This window comes from Odocoileus virginianus, chromosome 4 (genome assembly GCF_023699985.2).
Source record: "Odocoileus virginianus isolate 20LAN1187 ecotype Illinois chromosome 4, Ovbor_1.2, whole genome shotgun sequence".
Taxonomy (NCBI): domain Eukaryota; kingdom Metazoa; phylum Chordata; class Mammalia; order Artiodactyla; family Cervidae; genus Odocoileus; species Odocoileus virginianus.
Window position 1 is genome coordinate 55,712,730 of NC_069677.1, and position 19,964 is coordinate 55,732,693.

At 41.6% G+C, this 19,964-nt stretch overlaps 2 protein-coding genes across 14 annotated transcripts in view; one reads left to right on the forward strand and one right to left on the reverse strand.

Moving 5' to 3' along the window:
- Positions 1-19,964, reverse strand: part of MED12L (mediator complex subunit 12L) — a 340,418-nt gene that overhangs the window by 24,113 nt on the left and 296,341 nt on the right. For all 9 annotated transcript variants that reach the window (XM_070466580.1, XM_020886558.2, XM_070466578.1 and 6 more), the window contains 7 exons: positions 18,868-18,957; positions 17,778-17,887; positions 17,447-17,582; positions 16,481-16,642; positions 13,799-14,161; positions 11,500-11,656; positions 7,239-7,450 (listed from right to left, as the gene is read on the reverse strand). In XM_070466580.1, coding sequence (XP_070322681.1) covers positions 7,239-7,450; positions 11,500-11,656; positions 13,799-14,161; positions 16,481-16,642; positions 17,447-17,582; positions 17,778-17,887; positions 18,868-18,957 — 1,230 coding nt within the window. The remainder of the gene's footprint in view (positions 1-7,238; positions 7,451-11,499; positions 11,657-13,798; positions 14,162-16,480; positions 16,643-17,446; positions 17,583-17,777; positions 17,888-18,867; positions 18,958-19,964) is intronic.
- P2RY12 (purinergic receptor P2Y12) overlaps positions 16,807-19,964 on the forward strand; it is a 49,262-nt gene continuing 46,104 nt past the window's right edge. For 4 of the 5 annotated variants that reach the window (XM_070466585.1, XM_070466584.1, XM_020886565.2 and 1 more), the window contains exon 1: positions 16,807-16,978. The gene's annotated coding sequence lies outside the window, so the exon portion shown is untranslated. The remainder of the gene's footprint in view (positions 16,979-19,964) is intronic. The other variant, XM_020886567.2, reaches the window with a different exon arrangement.

A 19,964-nucleotide genomic window follows, 5' to 3' on the forward strand; every position in this document is an offset into this window, starting at 1 on the left:
ATATCCAACTTTATCACCTTTGTATGAGTGCTTCACTTTCTCGCCCCTTACCCCTATCTTCTCTCCATTGATAAAAGTCAAGCTGTGTACACTATCTTCAGGATCACTATATTTGTACAATCATAATTTCAGAAAATGACATGGGCACCTTCCTCATCATCCAAGTAAATAGAGAAATACCAGCTATTAAGTAATAAGCAGAGCATCCACTTTCCTGGACACAGTTTCCATCCAAGGAACAAAGTGATAGGTGTTACGACATATTTACTAGCTCAGTGGATTTTGTTCTCATAAGTTCATCTTTGTCACTGAGAGGTATAAAAATCATAGTCTCTGAGTAAGTGCATCAAAGATTCTTGTCAAAACTCAAGATTTGTTTCAATAAGACTGATCTGCATGCCTTTAAAAAATAAGAACCAAATTATTTTGAAATATGTTCAAATTGTACAATCTGGTAAATTGTAGAAGGGAAAATTTAAATAGCTAGTAGAATTATAAAACATGCCTAAATTCACAGGTAATCAGAAAGTGTAAATTAAAATGTCATAATACAATACCATTTCACCAGATCTGAGTGAGAAAATTAAAGGTTAATCAAAGTTTAGTGAAGATGTGGAGAAAGTTAAACACTCATTTATAACCGATGGGAATCACCACCACTTTGGAAATTAACTCTCCACTTTGACTTCCACATAGACACCCTAAAACTCGGCACAAACAGAAGAAGTATACAGAAATCTTTACTGCAGCGTGGTTAACAGGAACAAAAAACTGGAAATAACTCAAATGGGCTCTGTCAATCTGAGAGGCCATGCAACATTCAGGGCATTGCAGGGTCACTTCTGCCAAGGCACTAACAACTCTGGAAGGCTCCGACTCACTCAGTGTTCTTTCATTAAAACCTTAGAAGCGTGTCAGTTGCCATTATTGCGGGGAGCCCCATCGCCTTGCTGGCGACCCGGACTCCCTGCAGAGTGCGCTGCGCTGGTGCGGGGGCCTGTTGAATCCCTCTCTCCTCCACACAGTTTCTGGGAGGGTCTCCAAGCCTTCTCTGAGCCCAGCCATGCTCACTGGCAGGGGCAGATGATGATAAGACTTTCTGTAATGCGCTGCACTCTTCAGTTCTTACCCAACACTAACAAGAGAACAAGCAAACCAAGCGCCAACTTCAGGATATCCAAGTAACCATGTGCTATAACTGAGACATCATTTCTGCCTGGCAGAAATCCTCCTTTTTAACGTCATGAATATCCTTGGGACTCATTATTTATAGCCAGCAGTGAATTGCTTTCTTCCAAATCTGCTCAATCAAATTAAGATAAACATAACTTTTGTCTGTCTTTCACTGGACTCTCAAACTCTCTAGCATTATTCCAAAGAACACAAGATGACTGTGTACCCTGAAAAGGAGAAATCAGGATTAAGTGATATCATAATCAAGGTAGAAAATTAGGTCCTCTTCCTGTGTCAAAGCTTAAAATTCCCTTCAAAACCCCCTTCCCTAGAAGGTTGATATGGTGGGGGTGGAGAAGGAAGGTATCTCCTATCCGAAGAAAAATATGAGAAATAATAAAAAGGTAACTGGAAAACAATTTAAGCAGCATCTGGCATTATTATAACCAAAATTCGGGATTTTACAATAGTCCTCATGAGATATGTGGGAAATAAAATACAACAGTGATACCTTTAATAGTGAAACTGCAATCATCATTTTAAAGTTTGTTATCATGGAATTTAGATGGTAAAAACGGAATGCTCCAAGAAGCCAAAACGATTATTAGGAAAACTAAACAATGTTTCTTTCTCTTGGTCTCTTCTACTGGTGTCCACTAAGTACTCAGTCATAATGGGACAATGAATGTAATTATGCAAGTAAAGCATTGGATGTACATTTATTTTTAGTCCTTAACATATTTAAGAAAATAAAGATCATTTTTATGGGGCAAGGATTTCCTCTGAAATAATACAACCATAAAATAATACTAACAAAACAGTAACAGGAAGTATGGCAGCTAACATCTTCTGAGAACACACTATAACGTAGCTACTGTTCTAAGGGCTGTTACACATGTTAAATCATTAGTTTCACAAGAAGCCTATGAAGTAAGTATCACATTAGCTCCATTTTATAGATGAGCCTCTGGAGCAGAAAGATGGCAGAAATCATGACGCTGGGCCCCATTTCAGTAAGGGACACTGAGTGAGGAACGGAGGGGGAGCAGCTTTACTTTTCTGGGTGAAGCCCGTGACTGGGAAAAACAAAAACACGTTTCCTCGCCAAAACATCTTCATGCACGTCAATATGCACTGAAGTCATAAGAAAATACACTTGATTATAATAAGTCATTACATCAAATAATTTTATTAATAATACCTAACAATATCCATGCTATTTTATATTGAGCACCATTTGTTTGGCACTAGTGTTAATATACAACACTATTAATATATTCCTGAGGAAATATAAGATGGTTCATAACAGAATACTGCATGACCAACCGAAGCTGATATATTCAGCCTCTGAAGCAGAATCAGTTACTTTATAAAGGGACTCTAGTTTTCCTCATGCACCATCTAAGGCGAGAGATTCCATTACACATCAACTCTCTCCATTAGATGGAAAGAGGCTAGGATGACTCGGCCAGGTCTGGGACATATCTGCAATTCAAGAGCTTGGGCCTTCTCTGTCCCATCTATGTGTCCAAAACAAGCATAGCAGAGGTCACTGTTGGGAAGAGTTTCTGGAAGCACTCAAAGGAAGAGTTACAAGATGAATTTGTGGATAAAAATCACATTGCTAGGGATTAAGGTTGCTAATGCTCCAAGGTTGGAATTCCCTGGTGGTCCAGTGGTTAAGAATCTACCTGCCAACCTATGAGACGTGGGTTCGATCCTTGGTCCAGAAAGAGCCCACATGTCACGGAGCAACTAAGCCAGCACGCCACAGCCACTAAGCCCGCTCCCCCCAAAGCCTGTGCTCTGCAAGGAGAGGCCACTGCAGCGAGAGGCCAGTCCGCTGCAGCTCGAGAGGAGCCTCTGCTCGCTGCAACTGGAGAAAGCCTGCTTGCGGCAACAAAGACTCAGACAGTCACCATAAATAAGTAAAGATTTGTTTCAGGGTTCTGTTAATAGCTGCTCAAAACACGAATTCATTCAATAAACATCTCACAGATTTCTACCCTCTGCTCAGTAAACGAAATGATACAAAGTATTATAAAGACCCAATGCCGGAGCTAACAAGAGAGGGTCAGCTAGCAAGTGCGGGGTAGCGTGTCAATGTACAACCAGCCGAAGGAGCAGTCACATCCAGGGTGCGGAGGAACAGGTTAGTCTCTAAAAGGATCTGTCACAATACCAAGATCAATTTTGAAAGCTGAGATAATTTGAAATTCTCCATCAAGCTTGTTACATTTAAGAAATTGGATATCTAACTAGCCAAAAGCTGAGAAAGAAAAAAATACAAGTTTTAAACAGCTAGAGAGAATCACATTTTGGGTATGCATTTAACTTGAGAAAATGTTGCTGCCAAAATCAGAATCAACTTTTCTTACTATGAAGCACAGGGGTCAGCAGTTACTAGAAAACAGCTAATTGCATCAAGAATGAAATATGAAAGCAATGTATCAATATCAACTTATGTTCCTTACAATTCTACCTTGAGTTTTTAAAGATTACATGACAATTTGTTTTCTGCCACAATATCAAATTTAGCTAGAGTCTATGTATATTAATCCATGATCTACTGGGAGAAAGGGAAGGTGCTAACATTTCCCTCAGAACCTCCTTGATGCAGGCATTCTATAAATGCTACATACGATCTCATCTGCTCTATGGAGGACCACTCCATCCTGTGTCTGCATCATGTATGCATTCCTCTTCCTTTAAAGAATGCTATTTCTCTTGATTAATCAACACTTAAAAGATTGATGAGGTAGGGGGAAAAAATGCCTGCTTCTGTTAAAAAAGAATATAGGAGAGGAGAAGAGGTGACTATCGCACAGGCATACCTTGGAGATACTGTGGGTTTGGTTTTAGATCACAGCAATAAAGTGAATGCTGCAATAAAGCAGGGCCTCGCATGTGGCACTGGTGGGAAAAAACCAGCCTGCCAATGCAGGAGACCCAAGAGATGTGGGTTCAATCCCCGGGTTGGGAAGATCCCCTGGATAAAGTGAATCATCTGAATTTTTTGATTTCCCCGTGCATCTAAAGATTATATTTAAACTATACTGTAGGACTTCCCTGGTGGTCCTGTGGTTAAGAACCCACTTGCCAACGCAGGGGACACGGGTTCGATCCCTGGTCCAGGAAGATCCCACATGCCGCAGGGCAGCTAAGCCTCTGAGCCACAACTGCTGAAGCCGGCACACTCTCGGGCCCAGGCTCTGCACCAAGGGAAGCTCAAGGACCACAGCTGGAGAGTAGCCCCTGCTTGCCACAGCAAGAGAAAGCCCAGGTGCAGCAACGAACACCCAGAGCAGTCAAAATTAAGTCAATAAAAATTTAAAAAGTAAACCACACCATAATCTAGTAAGTGAGCAATAGTATTTTTTTGTGTCTTTTAAAAACTATGCTTTAATTAAGAAATACTTTATTACTAAAAACCTGTAACCATCTGAGCCTTCAGAGAGTCATAGAAATAACACAGATCACTGATCACAGGTCACTGGTCACTGGTCACAGGTCACTGGTCACAGATCACCATGATAAATGTAACAATAATGAAGGGTGAAGTATTGCAAGAACTCCTAAAATGTAACAGACATTAAGTGAGCAAATGCTGTTGGAAAAACAGTCCTGAGACTTGCTCAAGGCAGGGCTGTCAACCTGTACTTACTACAAACCCTCCACTTGTAGAAAGTGCAGTACCTGAGAAGTACCGCAGAGCAGAACGCAAGGAGACAAGGTGTGCCGGCAGTCACTGCCGCGCAGTTGAGCTTTTACTACTTGAAGAAATAACTCCCGACTTCTCAAGGGGGAAAAGAAAAGAGAAAAGAGAAATCTAAGGTGTGATAGAATTACTACAAAAGAGTCAGGTAGCAAATTAGCAGTTCATTCCTGTTAGTATAAGCAGTGCAACCTCAGATGGTATAAAAGAATGCCACGCTAAGTCGCTTCCGTTGTGTCGACTCTGTGCGACCCTACGGACCTTAGCCCACCAGGCTCCTCTGTCCGTGTGACTCTCCAGGCAAGAATACTAGAGTGGGTTGCCATTTCCTTCTCCAGGGGCTCTTCCAGACCCAGGGATCGAACCCGTGTCTCTTCAGTCTCCTGCATTGGCAGCTGGATTTTTTTTTTTTTTTTTACCACTAGCGCCACCTGAGAAGTCCATAAAAGAATAGAGTAACAGGTATTTTTGAGTGGTGTGAATAATGGGGTCCTACAGGTACATTTTAGGTCATAAATCTACCTCCAAATATGCAAAGACATTTTTGAATACATGAAGATTTCTCTATTGAATTCCCTTTTAAAAAAATTCTTTTGCTTCAGGGAGAAACTGCTTCTCATGGCTGACACCAGGAAGTGAATTTTTGAGGACAGACGTTTCACCTATAACCAGGCTGGCGAGCTGCTCCCCAGTGTCAAGAACCACTTAGAGAAATTCAAAACTGAACTCACCAGTAACAGCTTGAAAGCTGGCTATTAACAAGTCAAATAACACCTTGTGATAGAAAGGTAGATAAGAAAAAAATAAACATACTTATTGGAAGGTAAATTTTACTTAGGCTTCTATTACTTTAAAAGGGGGCCGAATTTATTTTAGTAGAGTGATTATTCAGCTTCTAGTAAATTTTTTCTCCATGAGTATTGGAAACAGTCGTGTAACTATTTTTGTTCATCCTCAGAAAGAGCTAAAATCCCACTGAGGTTTTTAAAAACTTGTTGCTTACAGAAAAACCAAGGCTTTTTAAATATTTTCATCAAATTCTCATCATTTCTGTGTAAGAAGCAACTTGGGCCCATCGTTTCTAATACCCAGGAAGTCTGAACAATCAGATCTCCCTGGGAGGTCGGGGGAAACTAGCATACTGTGACTGCTGTTTCCATTCTTGTGTGGTTCAAACTAGATTGCTCTCTCCTATCCTTAAAACAAGGGTTTAAAAAAATTTTTTTTTAAATGGGTCTCTGTTAAGACTGCACACCTAGCCCTACCACTCCCATCCCCCATATCAGTAAGCGGACTGTAAGATGCAAGCCGCACAATGCAGGCACGTCTACAAAGTTACTCCAAACACAAAGACTACTCTAAAAGCATTGGCATTCCCTGCTAATTTGAAAACCTGTGGCTGTTCTTAGAGCAGGATGCACTTGTAGATTGGCTACTGCCTTTGTGGATCATAAAGTACCTTACTCCTAGGGCTGTGGTGAGATCTAAGATAATCAGTATAAGAAAGTGCAAATAGTGAGTGCTCTCTTGGTGTTAGCAGCTATCATTAGCATCATCAAAGCGCAATTTTCCTAAGAAAACTTGGAAAACACAAAGTGAATACAGAAACCAGAAGAAAAAGCCATATTCACACTTCCTTCTTTTTGCTTTAATGTGTTTATGCAGATTTGTAGTTTCAGTCTGTACGAGGTTTTGTGTGACTTCCACCAAACTATCACTATTATCCAGAACGTTAAAAAAAATTAGGAAAAAAATAAAAGATTATTTCTATTTTTATAGGACATAAAAATAGAATACAAATCAGTAATTAAAGATATCCATATTCTGACTGTTACTTGTAGTCTACTCTTGGCCTTCTACAGATTTTAGCCAGAAGTATAATGCCAGAGTTGGGGCAATGCAGGGCACTGTAGGAGAAAGCCTAAGGAACATCAGTGCTTCGGAGATACAACCTCAAAATAATACAGCCAATAATGAATGAATCATTTAAGCGTAGCTCAAAGGTGCAAAGAGTATGATGATAATTATAACAGGGAGTGAGGGCTCAGATAAGGTCATCTCAAGGATAAAAATCTTGCTGCTTGTAAGTGATCAGAAAATGATTAGCTCTTTGTTTTGTTTTCAGGCATACTTTTAACCAACTTAAGACATTTCAAGTTCTTTTCTGATCAACGATAATGGCAAAATACAAGGAGGGGAGAAGTATGTATAAACCTGTACAAGAGAGATATACGTGCACTCACAGAGGTAATCAGGGATGCCCGCGCAGGAATAATCAGTCACACGCCCACACCCACTCCTTGCTAGAGGAACTAATGAAATGCGGAAGACACTGCTGATCTGGACAAACCTGCTGGAAAGGCCGCGTCTGGGCTTGCCTGAGAAGCCGCTGTTGCTGCTGCTGCTGCAGAAGCTTCATCTGTATTAACTGCTGCTGCGACGTGATGGCGTGCAGAGACGGCGGCTGCATCATGGCCCCCGAGCGCCGCTGCAGCATGTTGGACAGGGCCTGCTTGGTGTTGGTGGGGACGAAGGAGCCAGCGGGGTCCAAGCGGGAGCCACCTACGAAAGCAAGCAGAAGGAAGGGCTTTCTGCGCAAGCCGCTGCAACTCTTCCTGATTTGATCAAAACACAGGAACCTCACCTTCTGAGCCTCCCTCTACGAATCTGAAAGACCAGTTACGCATTGCATAAACTCCAGACAATGGGGAGGGCGATGTCCAGTGAATGGTACTATCTGAATGACTTCTCAGAGGGCCCACTTTGCTTGGTAAAGTGAAACACCTGAGGTGCAGAATCCTTGGCACAATTTCAGAATCATGCGGGTTTTCATTTATGAGGCCCCCAAGAACATGTTGTGTCACGCTGTGCTAAGTCGCTTCAGTCGTGGCTGAGTCTGTGATCCTATGGACTGTAGCCCACGAGGCTCCTCTGTCCATGGGATCCTTCAGGCAAGAATACTGGAGTGAGCTGCCATGCCCTCCGCCAGGGGATCTTCCCGACTCAGGGACTGAACCCACGCCTCTTACATCCACTGCACTGGCAGGCAGGTCCTTTACCACTAGCACCAGCTGGGAGTCCGGGAACATGTTGCTTTCACAAGATGTGTTGCCTTCCGTGATGCATTTTGTCAACTGTGCTAAGCCAGGCAGAGAGACCCTTTTGATGTTCATGATACTTAAGATTTTTTAACACAGCAAAATAAAAATGCCTGTTCTGTGGTAGAGAGGCATGACAATACTTCAAAAACTTCAAATGCTTGGAAACTTCAAATACCATGATTCCAAAGACAAAACACATCTTTTTTGAAGTGCATAACTAAAACAAATAAGAAACATCAATTATAGTGAGGCTAAAAAAAGCAAATGAAAACCTTAACACATTTGCATATATAATCTGTCAAATGCCTTTAAAAGGGAAAAAAAATGACGAGATTTGCTGGTTTCAAGTAACTGCCAATCCTCAACTCATCATACAGTTTGTATTCTTTACTGTATGTAAGAAAACTTCTATATAAATACCTTACAAAATATTATACCTTTTTTAAAAGCACGTGGTATGATAGAAACAAACATTTTAACACTGATCACTGGAAAAGCCTACATCCTTTCAAAGACTCAGTATCAAAATGAGCAGTAAGGCTTATGAAGTCATTCAACAGCATCTGAAGAACATTTGGAAAAAAGTTAGAGGTCAATTTGAGTTACGTGGCAAGGTAACTTTTGTTGAAGCAAGAACTGAATGTACACTAAACACATAAAGTTAAATGACTCATTTTATGCAGGACATACTTTTTCAAGATTAGACTATGGTCTCTTTGAATTTTCCTAACTTTCATATAATCTCATACCTCTGAATCACCTAAAGAAATAAGAACAAATATGCTGAACTCTGCTTTATTTTCTTACACAACTTTCTCAACTCTCACCAAATGGTGTTTATTATTCACATATGTTTCCTTATAAACTTTACCATCCTGATGTGTATACAGGAAAAAGAAAGAGACTGCTGAAGATCTGTGTGTGTGTGTTGTGAAGAGCACCGTTCTGCATTATAAGAATGTGTGGATGGACTTCCCCAGTGGTCAGGGCTAAGGAATCCACCTGCCAATGCACAGGACAAGGGTTCAGTCTCTGGTCAGGGAAGATTCCACGTGCCGGGGAGGACCAAGTCCACGAGCACAACCAGCGCGCCCGTGTGCCACAGCCGCTGACGTCTGCGAGCCCTAGAACCAGGCTCCACAACAAGAGGGTGCCCTCCACTCACCAAAACCGGAGGAAGCCCCCCTGCAGCAACAAAGACCCAGTGCAATCAAAGTACATTTTAAAAAATGTATGAATGGAAGCGGGCTGTATACACTCTTCTTCAACTGCAGAAGATGCATAACTTTATGAAAATCTATTAAATCACAAATGTAAAATCCCCACAATTAACTGTTTTCCTCAAATTTTTTTCTTACACATCTTAAAACATTAAGACTTCCCTAATACCTAAAGTCTCCCTACTTATGAATACCTTCTATAGTGTTCTGGGGTGAGGGGAAAGGACATGTGCCTATATAAAATAATGAACCTTCTATTTAGAGATGGTCCTTGGGTTTGACTTCAATATCTAAAAAGTTTAAAAATGCTTAAATTCATAAGGACCTTGGAAGTAAGGAGAGAAAGTCAAAAGAGAGGATGAGCATGTATTATTTCCACACTTACTACTGCCTTGAGAGTTCACTCTTGACAGTCCTTTGGTTAGCAAGGAGATCACACCAGTCAATCCTAAAGAAAATCAACCCTGAATATTCATTGGAAGGACTGCTGCTGAAGCTGAAGCTCTAATACTTTGGCCACCTGATGCGAAGAGCCGACTCACTGGAAAAAGACCTTGACGCTGGGAAACACTGAGGGCACGCGGAGAATGGGGTAGCAGAGGATGAGATGGTTGGATGGCATCACTGACACAATGGACATGAATCTGAGCAAACTCTGGGAGATGGCGAATGACAGGTTAAGTCTGGTGTGCTGCAGTTCATGGGGTCACAAAGAGTCGGACACAACTTAGAGACTGAACAACAGCAAGAGTCTGCTCTTTGTAGTCAACATTCACTCACCCGACAACCTACTTTTAAGGCCCCAGCCTGTATGGATGAAGCACAAGCTGGAATCAAGCTTGCAGGGAGAAACATCAATAACCTCAGATACACAGATGACACCACCTTATGGGAGAAAGCGAAGAAGAACTAAAGAGCCTCTTGATGAAAATGAAAGAGGAGAGTGAAAAACTCAACATTCAAAAATCAAAGATCATGGCATCTGGTCCCATCACTTCATGGCAAATAGATGGAGAAACAATGGAAACAGTGAGGGACTTTATTTTTCGGGGCTCCAAAATCACTGCAGATGGTCACTGCAGCCATGAAATTAAAAGATGCTTGCTCCTTGGAAGAGATGTTATGACCAACCTAGACAGCATATTAAAAGCAGAGACATTACTTTGCTAACAAAGGTCCATCTAGTCAAGGCTATGGTTTCTCCAGTGGTCATGTATGGATGTGAGAGTTGGACCATAAAGAAAGCTGAGCACTGAAGAATTGATGCTTTTGAACTGTGGTGTTGGAGAAGACCCTTGAGAGTCCCGTGCACTACAACAAGATCAAACCAGTCAATCCTAAAGGAAATCAGTCCTGAATATTCATTGGAAGCACTGATGCTGAAGTTTAAGCTCCAATACTCTGGCCACCTGATGTGAAGAGCTGACTCACTGGAAAAGACCCTGATGTCAGGAAAGATTGAAGGGAGGAGAGGAAGGGGACGACAGAGGATGAAATGGCTGGATGGCATCACTGACTTAATGGACATGAGTCTGAGCAAGCTCCGGGAGAGGGTTTCTTCCTGAGGCCTCAAAATGTAATATTCAAAATACAATTTAAAGAATCACAATATAACACAGAATGAGGAAAAACATTATATGTTAAGAGTGGCACATCCTAACAAAATGCAGACTGAAATTTCAAAAGGAACTGTTTTGCAGAAACAGGCAAACTTTCATTTAGAGAAAAAATTCATTTCTAACTTTTTTTTTTTAAATTTAGAAAATCTGTATCTAGATATAAAGATTATTTAGGCTTAAGTCAAAGCAATACTAACATTTACTGTGATTTAGGAAGGTTTTATTACTGATATCTAAATCTATTTGCTGCACCAAATTTCTGAGATCGTACATGGTATGAACAATTTAAAATTCATAACATGAGGAAACAATAAAAGACACTGAAATACTGTCTAATCTTTTAACATGTTGATAAGGATTATATCTGATAAAAGTGAATGAAGTTTTCACAGCATAAAAGTTTTATCAGGTTTATATGTTACACCTGAGATACTGATCAGTAGCTAATTTCCTTCTAACACTGGATGAAAATTCCAAAAGTGGCACATAAACTAGTCACTGAAACCTTATTTCAGAAGAAGGGAGAAACTGAGTGGAGAGAATTGCAGAAATGTCCCGAGCACCCACTCACTCCCTGAAATACGCAAGTTCTGTAAGAGCAAAGAGAACCCCAAGCTATTCCTTCCCCTCTTGGAGTCATCTGATGGTGACTTGGCTCTGTCCTCACTTACCTGGAGTGACGGGCTGGCTCTGAAGGAAGAAGCCGGGCTGCTGGGGCTGACCCATGAGGCTGTAGCCCCACAGGGCGGGCTGCGGGTGGTGCGTCAGCTGGGAGGCGACGGGTGAGTAGTTGGGAGGTACTCGGTACATGCCGCTCTGCGGATACTCCTTCAACACAAAGTTAAAGACCAAAGTTACTTACTCCACACAACACACAGATGATTAATGCAAACTCCTCCTGCTGCTTTCTTTGAGAGAGCTCCTATCCCAGCAGACAAGGTTGTTTTGAAAAAGTGGAAGAAGGAGGGCAAGAGTCTCAATATATTCTCTGCAAAACACCCCTTTAAGTTAAAACTCTTGCTCGACTTAAAATGGACCTGGCTGCAATGGGGGAGATTAAACCAGTCAATCCTGAAGGAAATCCACCCTGAATATTCATTGGTAGGGCTGATGCTGAAGCTGAAGCTCCAACACTTTGGCCACCTGATGCGAAGGGCCAACTCATTGAAAAAGACCCTGATGCTGGGAAAGATTGAGGGAAAGAGGAGGAGGGGACAGCAGAGGATGAGATGGTTGGATGGCATCACCGACTCAGTGGACTTGAGTCTGAACAAACTCCAGGAGATAGTGAAGGACAGGGAAGCCTGGCGTGCTGCAGTTCATGGGGTCACAAAGAGTCAGACACAACTGAACTGAACAACAACAGCGGGGGAAGACGGAAAAGGATCTTTTCCGAAATCTGTTTTTAAATACTAAAAGTACATTTAAAACACCACTGCTGACCATCACCTAGAGGAGAAAACGCATCTTCAGTTGCTGAGTCTCCTGATAATTTCATCTCAAAAGGCTTCCCTGATACCTTGGACCTGGATGAGAATTAGCCAGAAATGCACAGGACTTTGAAACTAGTCTCCGGCCTAGACAGTGTCTTAGCTCCAGCTTTCAAGAAAGCATGGTAAAGAAGCAGCCTCCCCCCTCTCCACCCCTCCATCTTGTCCCCCTGCCCTTCGCCACACCTCCAGCCCAGGGCTTTCTCTTCCTCGGAGTAGGTGCAGAGACTCTAAGGATCACACCTGAATGTTTTCCCCATTGCTTCTCCTTCTTTAGCCATGAAGGATGAAGGAAAAATAGAAGCTCAGTTCCCTGCAATATATATGACTGAAAAGAGGCAACTTCAGGAGAAGTGTGGGAGAAAAGGACATGACCAGGACTCGCTTGGGGAATGAGATGAGCTTGATGTCTTTTAAAGCATCTGAAAAGAACAGAAATCCATCCATGTGGATAAACAGGTTAAGAGTCCCAGACTGGCAGAAGTGGCAGTCTGGATCTTATTAAGCATCTTTTTCAAAATAGAGACACATTTGTTGAAAGGCTCCATGAGAAGATGGCACTGACATTCAAGTCGGGATCCAAAAGGGAGGGTGGTCATTTCTAGAATAATACTAATCACCAAGCTATCAGCTAAGAAAAAATGTCTTGGTTTTGACTTAGGTGGACAATAAGAATAAGCAGTCATGATGACAGGTCAACAAACTGAATATTTCTTCCACTGCACCATAAGAACTCTTAAATCTTATAGAAAAACATCACAAATCCCTCTGGAGTATTTTTCAGGTGAATTTAAATGATAAGACACTTTACACATTGATTCTATAAAATTATTTCTAAATTAACATCTCATAGATTTCTGAGGTTTTCATGAAAAGGTTATTCTAGATAGGGAAGGCTATCAGGGAAACAAGAAGTAAAACTGCTTTAAATTATGTTCACTTTCTCTCTTATAAAATCTAAAAATATGGTAAAGAAGTAGAAATATACAGGAGAGTAAGATGAAATAGTAAACGATGAAACCTCAAAATCATCTTATTAGATATGTTATATAGGATCCTATCTGAGGAAAACAGTTATTACGTTAGTTTACTACAGATATCAACTGCTCAAAATACAAACAATATTTTAGACATACCTCATAATAAAAATACATACAAGGATGAGATTTTATTAGGTCAAAAATTTCAAGTTCTAAATTTGAGAAACTGTGAGACAGTGAAGGAGTAAATAAATATTATTCACGGGCAAAGCCTAAAATTAAAGTTATTTAAAAAGTAGAAGAGGCAAAATCAGAAACTATGATCCTGTTATCTGTGAAAAGTTTGCGTGCTGGTCTGTTAATTACACCTGAGCCCTCACGATAACTTCCAAACAGGCTCACACTGCACTTGGGAACGTTTCTTAGGGACGTAATCCGGGGACTAGTGAGCCTGCGGGATGCTAACGCACCCACGGTCCCTCTCTGCTTCCCACACTCACATCAGCCCTGGAGCTGGACTTCGTCTTGCGCTTCCTTCCCTTTGTCTTCTTCTCTTCATCTGTTGCGGTTTTTCCCTGATCTGACAGCTCAGCTGATTTCCTCTCAGGCTCCTGAGAGATGGGAGATGTGGGTTCTTCCTCTTCCTCTTCGGGAGGCAGGGGCAGCGGCTCGAGGTAGTAACTCCGGGGCTTGGGCGTGGGGTGCGTGTGATACAGGAAGAGGTGATGCTGCTCCTCATACTTGATCACCTTCCGGTCCACTCGGACGGTCCCGAACCAGGCCCAGGACAGGGGAGCCGGGTTCTTCTGGCCCTCAAACAAATCCCACGGGGACACCTTCTGCTTCGTGGAGACCTGGAGACCCTGTGGCGAAATAAAGAGCTATGACCACAAGCTCAGATCTTTTGCTGATGTGGAGGCCATGCTTGCTTAGGACACAGATTCAGAGCCCATTCTGGCTCGAGGGGGCCTTAAAGAACTCGAGCACACAGCAGTTGGGTTAACTAAGGAGTCCAGGCTGATGCTAGATCACTGAGGGCGGTGGCTACATTCCAGGCCTGTAAGTCCAGATCTATGGTCTGTTATACCTCTGCTGAGGCTGGGACACCAGACAGCCCACTAATTTTTACTGTAAATGCCATTTTCTCCATTTAGGTTCTTTTTTTCCCCTAGCCGAAAAGAAGAAAGAAAGAAAAACCAAACACTGCAAATTTGATATTACTGTACTAAAAACCTTTGGAATCTATTTACTGTTTTTGAGATAAAACAAAACTTAAGAGTCAAATTACATTCAACATCTAATTGGGCTCAAATTAACTTCCATCCAAACATGTATGGACTCGGTTCAATACAATCATCTTTCATGTACTTAATTAGGCAGTCTTAAGTAGTTAAGTAATATTATTACGGGATTAACGTGTGCCAACAGGTACAAATAAAGCCCTTCAATTCAAGCTTATCTGCACTGAGCTGAGGAGAGGAAATGTTACTCTCTTTCTGAATCTACAAGTTTCTTATTTTGAACATGAGTTGGGGCTATCCCTTGGGCCTTTCCCTACCACACCAAGCAGAAAATATTTTTCTCCAAAGTGACCCTGAAGATAACTGCTCAAGTCATCTTGAATAACTTGTGAATGCTCCTGTTCCCAGCTACACACACTCTTCCATGGGTGGCTTCATCTAAAACCACAGCTCGGTTAACCACCTGTATTTTGACTGTTTCCTAGTATCTGTCTTGACATTAGAGCTCTTTCCTGGGTGCCAAGACCACGCATCCAAACGTGTCAGATGTGTCGCCAGTGGAAAGGACAGAGGTGCAAAGTCAACCTGTGCCTGACTCTAGAGTCTTCTCCCTCCAGAGCTGCGTGGGTATCAGTACCCACTCTCTGCTTTACTGAAGAGTTGCATTTTGCCTGTGAGCTACAGTCTCTCAGGCCTTTGCATAAACACTTCCCTTTGCCTGTACCACACCTTGCCTACCTCCTGGCTAACTCTTATTCATCCAAAAATGAGGTGTCAGTTTTCCTGAGGATCCTGCTCTGACTACCTATCCCTCATCTGAGTATGATGGTTCTTTCTCAGGGTCCTCTAACATTCTGCACCAAGACACACAAATCTCACAACATGGTGTGTGTTAGTCGTTTGGTCGTGGCCGACTCTTTGCGACCCCATGGGTGGGACTGTAGCCCACAGCAGGCTCCTCTGTCCTTGGAATTCTCCAGATAAGAACACCAGAGTGGGTTTCCATTTCCTTTTCCAGGGGACCTCTCCAACCCAGGGAGCGAGCCCGCATCTTTTGCGTCTCCTGCACTGGCAGGCAGGTTCTCTCGCCACTGCGTCACGTGGGGAGCGTGACACAGTGATTGTCTGCCTACAGAGCTCTGCCGCTCATCTCTGTTATCCCGGAGCCCCGTAGCTGTTCAGTGTTCATTGAAAGCGTAACTGACAGTGTTCCTCGCGTTTTGGGCTTCCCAGGTGATGGAGTGGTAGAGAATCCGCAGGCCAGTGAAGAAGGTGCAGGAGACTTGGGTTCAGTCCCCAGGTTGGGAAGATCTCCTGGAGTAGGAAATGGCCACCCACACCAGCTTCCTTGCCTGGAATACTCCAGTATTCTTCCATGGAAATCCCACGGACAAAGGAGCCTTGGGCTACAATCCATTGGGTTGCAAAGAGCCAGACATGACTGAGCAACTGAACTCAGTTTTAGAGCTTTAGACTGACTCAAGGTTTAGAGAACCATATTTAATATCTTATATAGATCAAGTGTTCATTAAATGTTGTTCAGCTGATAAGAAAATAAAGTGCTATCACTTAAAAAGATTTTAAACAACTTTAAATTTTAAAGCCATTTAAATTTTAAATTTTAAACTACATGGAGACTTTTATCAATACAAATTTTTTTAATCTACTAAATATAGTCCTTTTTTTTTTTAAATAAGGTTTTACTTACTTTTCCCTTGATGGGCTTCAAAAATTCATTTAAATTCAGGAAAACATTTAAATGAAGATCTTCAACATCATTATCTGTATGATAATGCCGAAGACTACTGCATTTAAATGACAAGGATATGTTTTAAAAAATCAAGAAACAATAAAATTAAGACATTTCATATGCCCTATAGGAAGACAAGAAAGTATAACTGCATATATTTATATACATAAGGAACAAACATTTACTCTTGCCTGTTTTTTATCTATAGAATCAAATCCAGCAATTTTGTTTCCCTTTGTGTCAATCAAGGAGCCCATCGGTTCACAGGTAATGATGTCACATGTCTGTTTCGGCAAAGGTAACAGCTGTCGAACTTTGTCAATACTTTCTGACCGCTTGTCCCCCAGCTCTTTCTAAAAAAGAGAGACAGTGAGAGAGAGAGAAGTGAGACAGAAATTGTTAACAAAGGCAAATGTTTACAAGGAGGAAGTTCCCCTATGAAACATTTCCTTTTTACAGCTGGAATGTTCTTTAACCTTCAACAGGGTCTAGGGGGCAGCGCTCATTGACAGTGATGCATATGTTTCATTTCTTCTATTTAAGTAGAAAATAGAACACACATGAAGGCGCCCTTGTTACACAACAAACATCACAGTGCTGAAATGACAAAAACCCAGAGTCGTATTTGCAACCCGAGGACAGGAGCCGCGGCGCGGAACACGTTCTCCAATCCACAGTCAGGCTGCAAGGTAACCATTGGTTGTTTTATTAGTAAGGTCATCGGATATATTAATTTTTTTCCTGCATTGTTCATTTATAGCTTATTTTAAAAACTGTATTAGGGGCCAGACAAATGAATTGAATTTAGAAATAGCAATGCAAATGTTTAATATTCAACTGCATGTTGCCAGTGGGAGATGAAGTTTATCCTGAATCTAATGTTGGCATTTTGGTTACATATTTGATAATGGACTTCTACAGTCCCTTAAAAAATCAAATATGTTTCATGAGTTTAATCATTTTAAGAAAAAGCTTCGAGCTGTATATACTTCTAACTTTGGGGGACTGAGAAGCTGAGGTAAAACTAACAGCAGAACAATCACCTGATACTAAGTTGAACGCAAAAAGTAATGTCTGATTTAAGGAGTAATAAAATAACGTGAGCTAAATGACAAATCCAGAAACCACGGGAACTCCTAAGCAGGCCACAGACTTACTTTCAGTTTCTTGACTAAGTTCATGTACGCGCGTTTGTTCTCTTCAGATCCCCCTGGGGATGCATTCGACAGGTCAGAGGCCAGGGTCCCATTGATTAAAACACCCAGCATGTCAAGAACTGTTGTGAATAACTCACTAGGAGGAGAAGGAAAAGACAGGCACCTTAAAGCAAAACCAAGATACTGCTGACTAAGTGAGCAATTTTATTTAAGGCATAGAGCTGTTAATGGTAGCCTAAGAGTGTCTGATGTGGGAGAATCTGTGGCCAGGTTATGACGCCTCCACTACACATCTATGAAACAGAGCCACCGGGAAACGATAGGAACCTACTTGTTAGTGTGCATGTCAACGGTCCCAGAAGTGATGGTCTGCAGGAGGAGCAGCGCCCAGTCCGTGGTCCACTGGGTGCTCCTCTGCACCGTCTCAAACATGCCCCCCACCTAGCACGTAAGAAAATACGATGAGAAAATCAGCACAGTGTTGCAGAGGCCGCCACCGCCACTTTACACAAGGCTACGGGTTATCCTGTCTCCTCTGTCAACTAGCTATGTATTTGCCGTCTTTTTGGGTCCGTTAGCACAGGAACTGGTCACTCAGGGAAGAAAAAGGAGGAGGTATGGAGTGTGGACACGTCATCAGCATGAATTAAAATTAGCTCTCTGTTGTTCCTAAAATTTCATGATATTCAGTTTCATTATGAACTTTCATCCAATTAAATCTGAACAGATGTAAACTGCGTGACTCAGTATCTACAAATTCTGTGTTGTAGTTACTACTGAATCTAAGCCTGTTGTCATAATTAACACCTGGAAAGAGCCAGTAACACAGAAGTAATGACGAGTGGAAGGCCTGGCCCTTAGGACTGCTCGCTCACGAGTGGGAATTAATATCAAGTATCAGGCAAGCCATCCTCCAGAGTAGCTTTTATCTGGTCTTGTGCATTGAGAAAAGGAAGAGTCAAAAGAATCCGCCGGAGAAGGAAATGTTCAATTTCTATAAAACTTGCCTATGGGATTTCTCTTTATGTTCAATTTGATGGAAAGTTTGATAACATTTTGATTTAAAGAACATTTTAATACGGTTTTTAAGCAAGTAGAGTAAAAGCTAATGCTCACCTCAAGTTAGTACTTCCCTAAGACCTACGCTTGGCACAAACGGAAACGAGAGAGAGAGACACTGGGGGTGGGATGCAAAAGGCAAGACGATACCAAAAATATCCACTGTTGTCTAGAAGCCAGACCAGACAGGAAGGACGGTGGCCAGTAAAACAGAAGGTCCGAGAGTCAAGGAAGTAGTAGAGAGAGCAAACAGTGGGCTTCACCTTGTAATGGAGACTGTGTCCACAGCAGGAGTGGGAAGCGGGGTTATTTTCCCATGGAGATAAATTTAATGGAAGAAAGACACTGGAAGGGTCTCTTACCAAATTGAGGCGAAGCTGCAACGCCTCATGCATCATCTGTCGCGCTTTGATGTCATCCTGGTATCGTTCTTCTCTCCAGTTACTTAAAATCTAAACCAGAAAATTAATGAACACAAACCCCAATACTTGTTTTCCCTGTTAAATCTGACTTTTCTCATATTTAAAGTTAAACTGAGTTTTTAAGTGATGACGACAACTTCTTAGTTTAATAAATTTTTAAAAAGGCGGTGGATAAAATTTTGCTTTTCTCCCCTTCCTCCACACAGACAGGAATATAGCTATTTTTTGTTTGTTATCTAATTACATACCCTGTTAAGAAAAATCTTATGTAATTACATACACTGTTGATAAGTCTTAGGAAATGCTTTAGAGGATCATCAAGTTAAGCATTAACAAAGATAAAGAATATTTTAAAAATACATCATTACATTGGTCTTATAAAGATAAGTGTAAAGATAAAGGGGCTTCCCAGGTGAGTCAGCAGTAAAGAATCTGCCTGCCAATGAAGGAGGTGTGGGTTCGATCCCTGGGTTGTGAAGATACCCTGGAGAAGGAAATAGCAACCCACTATTTCCAATATTTTTGCCTGGAGAATCCCATGGACAGAAGAGCCTGGCAGGCTACAGTCCATGGGGTTGCAGAGAGTCAGACACAACTGAGTGGCTCCACCACCACCACCGTAAAGATGAAGAGACACAGAATTATATTTTATATCAGTCTTCTCTTCTATTTCTAGGGACAGGCTGTGAATCCTAGCAAATACATTATTCTGATGTTTCATTGAAGGGGAGACTTGATAGTCAATACACTTGTCTTCCTTGATAAAGGTAATGTAACCAACTTTGAAAAATGTGACATCTTGGACATCAGCCGAGTTGCATACCAATTTATTAAATAAATGTTTCCTCACTTATTCAGACAAACACTGGGGAAGGGACAGGTTGCTTAGGGAAGGCAAACCACAAGTGGCAAATTCCCGAATCAGATGTATAAGCAAAAAAGAAAAAAAAGTGCTCTGAAGTAGGGCATCTACTGAGAATCATCTCAAAAGAGCTGAAATGAGTCATAAGCAGAAGTAACTGAGTCCAAAAGATGAT